Source organism: Austrofundulus limnaeus, unplaced genomic scaffold, assembly GCF_001266775.1.
Source record: "Austrofundulus limnaeus strain Quisiro unplaced genomic scaffold, Austrofundulus_limnaeus-1.0 Scaffold2, whole genome shotgun sequence".
Classification (NCBI taxonomy): domain Eukaryota; kingdom Metazoa; phylum Chordata; class Actinopteri; order Cyprinodontiformes; family Rivulidae; genus Austrofundulus; species Austrofundulus limnaeus.
In genome coordinates, this window is record NW_013952404.1 from 6304192 (window position 1) to 6308136 (window position 3945).

A 3945-nucleotide genomic window follows, 5' to 3' on the forward strand; every position below is an offset into this window, starting at 1 on the left:
GACAGGGGCAGATGGTCTGGAGGGAAAGGGCAGGTGCTCAAGCACCACCTGACGTCCATCTGTGCACATCCCTGACTTCATTTCTGGACATTTGTGGTTTGATTTCTTTGTATGTATGGATCACTTGGGTTGTTACCGACATCTGGTGAAAATTTCATGTCATTAGCACCTCTAGTAATATATTTACTGAGAAAAATAGTGACGTGTTCAATACTTTTTTTACCCGCTGTATATGTATGTGCATATGTACATGTATACACATATAAGGTGTGTGTGTGTGTGTGTGTGTGTACGTATAGGTACAGTATACTGAGAGTCATTGAATAAGTTAGGCAAGTAAGCCTCGGCTTCAGCCTACTCCGTTTTGGTATTGATTTGTAGTTTTTTTTGCAGTGTAAATTTACCAAAATAAACCTAAATCTAAAAAAGAATCATGATGAGAGGAAGCAGAGTGTAAGCAGAGTAGCAGAGTGCAGTAGTGGAAACAGCAGAGCGTCACGAGCTGAGCTTGCAAAGCAGCAGCAAGCAGGAAGCATATGTCATTTTTTATTCCTGCTCTGGTGTAAATTGATCAGTGGTTTACAAAAAAAAAAAAATCTAAACTCTCTCCGGAAATACTTATAAATGCAGCACTTTGGCCGGAAACTGCTCACTCCTTCGATCTATATGGGCTGAAGGCCAAATCTGCATCTCTGATGTAAGATTAAAGTGACGCCTCCATCTGTTTACCAGTCTATCACTGAGTAGCAATGTTGGTGGGACTTTCTTGTGGAATGGCGGGTGGTTAGATTTACACTTGCTTTGTGGGCATCCAGTCTCTGTGCACACAACAGCAAGTGGACATGCTGCATCATGAGGAGGAACTATTTTTTTACTTAATCAATTAAATTCCCTAGTGGGTCACAACATGCAAATCTCAAATTGACAGCAATGAATGTGATAGATAAAATAGTGCAAATAATAATAATTGYCTAACAGTTTGGCGACGGAAAAACTCAATACAAGCAAACAGTGTTTTTGTTGATTTATCTGTCGTATTCTTTTGCCTCCGCAGGAGAGGATGGTTCAGATTCTCGTGCAGAGACACCRGGCAGCGAGACCAGCAGCGAAAGTCAGTCCTTACAGACTTGTGCCGGCACGGCTTTGAAGGTGCTGGGTGGTCTTCTGATGGTGCTGTGCATTTCCTCCTCCTGGGTGGGCACCACTCAGGTGGTGAAGCTGACCTTCCAGTCGTTTTCCTGTCCCTTCTTCATCTCCTGGTTCAGCAGTAACTGGAACATCCTCTTCTTCCCCATCTACTACTCGGTACATGTTTTTACCACACGGGAGAAGCAAACGCCCATACAGAAATTCAGGTAAATCTAAAACGTTTTCAATTCAAAGCAGGAACACATCGCTGAAACCATATTACTGTAAGTTTCTGCCTAACAGGGAGTGCAGCAAACTCTTTGGAGAAGAAGGGATGACTATCAAGCTTTTCGTTAAAAGGACGGCCCCCTTCTCAATCCTGTGGACTCTGACCAACTACCTGTATCTCTTAGCTTTGAAGAAACTGACCGCCACTGACGTCTCTGCTCTCTACTGCTGCCACAAGGCCTTCGTCTTTCTCCTGTCCTGGATCGTCCTCAAAGATCGCTTCATGGGTGTTCGGGTTTGTAGGAGATATATTTTCACAGTGAATAAATACACACGTGTGTGTGTTTGGCACTGATTTGCTCTGAATCTCTTCCAACAGATTGTTGCAGCCATATTGGCCATCACGGGTATTGTCATGATGGCTTATGCTGATGGTTTCCATGGGGATTCTTTTGTGGGTGTGGCGCTGGCTGTGGGCTCCGCCTCCACCTCAGCGCTCTACAAGGTCAGACCGCCGAGGAAACACCTGGCTGAAAACTCACAACGGTCTTCACTGAGAAGGAAAGTTTGCTAAGAGTTCCTTGTTATTTTGTCGCCTGCTAGGTGATGTTTAAAATGTTCCTCGGCAGCGCCAACCTGGGAGAAGTAGCTCATTTCCTTTCCACGATGGGCTTCTTCAACCTTATCTTCATCTCCTGTGTGCCCCTCATCCTCTACTTCACCAAGGTGGAGCACCTGGGCTCGCTGTCTTCGATGCCCTGGGGTTACCTGTGTGGACTGGCAGGACTGTGGCTGGGTGAGAGTGCATGTCTAAACTGTCATTAAGACCAGAGTTCACTGTTTCACCCATTTGTTTCAGCTGTATTACTGAGAACTTTGTAATGGTATTTACAAAAAGTCATTCCTTGAAGGAATACGTATCAACTGCCACCTTTAATGCAAAAGTTTTAGACCAAGATCATTTTATGTTTGCTGTTTTGGTCAAATCTTGAATTGCAGGATGGCACGCTCAGAGTGACTCAGCTTCCACAAAGTTTTAGCTGATATTGATGGGTTGGCCCTAAAATGTTATTCGCTTGTAGAGATTTAGCAAAAGTTTTTTTGTTTTTCTGAAAGTTTAATTAAAATCCATCCAGCCGTTCATGAAATATTATGACACAGAGTTGAATCCAATAAGATAAAGTGGCAAAAAATTGAAAGGTCAGCCTGTTAGCACTCAGAATATGTGTTTGCAATCAGTCACAGCTACCACCACACCAAATATAAGGTAATCTGTAAGTTTGACAGAGTTATAGTCATTTTTGTGTTTTCAAGCCAACTTGAAATAAATTTACCCCAAAAGTAATAAGCTGTAGACGAGCTCCTACACCTGATGTGGTAAATGTGTAAGTCTGGTTGGTCTTCTCTTACTGCACACAGAAACACACACTGGATAACTCTAATCTACAAGGTCTTTTTGGACTTAGTTTCCTTTTATTTAAGCACCTTACTACAAAGAACTAACAGCCACTAGAGCAAGTGTTATCCTCCTGTTGGTTCTTCGTGTCAGACCCGAACTGGGGAAAAGAGCATTCAGCTTTGCCGCCTCTTCTGTGTGGAACATCTTACAGACAGATCATTTCTTAAGATGCTTCATTTCAACCCTAATGAAGTTAAGACATTAACTTAGGTTCGGGAGCAGGACCACGCCTCTCACCTGCAGCAATCAGTCGTCGTCTATTTAAATTCGCCTCACCTGGCGTCTGCCCTTAGCTCGCTGTCTTGACGCCCACCCTCCCCTTTCACCCCACTTAAGCCCCTCTGTAAGGCCTCATTGCGTCACCTTCTTCGCTCCCCTCATCCCTTCCTCATCCTTCACCCTTCCCTCATCCCTTCGTCCCTTCATCCCTCCCTCGTCCCTTCATCCCTCCCTCATCCCTTCATCCCTCCCTCATYCCTTCATCCCTTCCTCATCCCTTTATCCCTCCATCTCTGCTTCTTTCTTTCTCCTCCATCCCTACCTCAAACTACCTCCTAATCCATTCCTTTTCAGGTTCCAGCTGGGGGGTCCAAAGCAGGCTCAGGAAAGCATCCTTCCTGGAGACTATGCCCCACTCTGAGTCTTCTCCTCAAGCCTCCTTCGACGTACCTCCCCAGACGCCTCATCATTCATCCCATTACCCTTCGACCCCTTCCTTCATCCCCACTACCCTTCGGCCCCTTTCCTTCAATAAAATTTTTAAACTCTTACCATGGTATGGTCCTTGCTAGTGAAAACAAACATGGGAGAATGAATGTCCATGGTCATTCGCACTGAGGTGCGCTATCTTTTGCAGCTTAGAATACATGCAATAGGAAGGGTGAGTTAAAAAAGAGCTTTGATCCTATGTTTTACATAGAAACACACAAACATACGCTAAAAAACACTCTGCATACATGCAAGACAGTTAAGGAGGGGAGGGGTGGGGGGACAAACACATGGTATGGGGAGGGGTTCAGCAGAACCGGTGACATCCAGGATAGTACTACGTGTTAGAACCAATCGGAGACCTCCAGAGTCCAAACAAGTTATGAGTCACAGCACAATCACCAGAGTCAGTTCTCTGTCTC

At 44.7% G+C, this 3945-nt stretch overlaps 1 protein-coding gene across 2 annotated transcripts in view; it reads left to right on the plus strand.

Moving 5' to 3' along the window:
• The window catches only part of slc35f4 (solute carrier family 35 member F4), an 18624-nt gene that overhangs the window by 10800 nt on the left and 3879 nt on the right, over positions 1–3945 (plus strand). For both annotated transcript variants that reach the window (XM_014013110.1, XM_014013119.1), the window contains exons 2-5: positions 1055–1355; positions 1432–1651; positions 1736–1861; positions 1960–2152. In XM_014013110.1, the coding sequence (XP_013868564.1) occupies positions 1055–1355; positions 1432–1651; positions 1736–1861; positions 1960–2152 (840 nt within the window). The remainder of the gene's footprint in view (positions 1–1054; positions 1356–1431; positions 1652–1735; positions 1862–1959; positions 2153–3945) is intronic.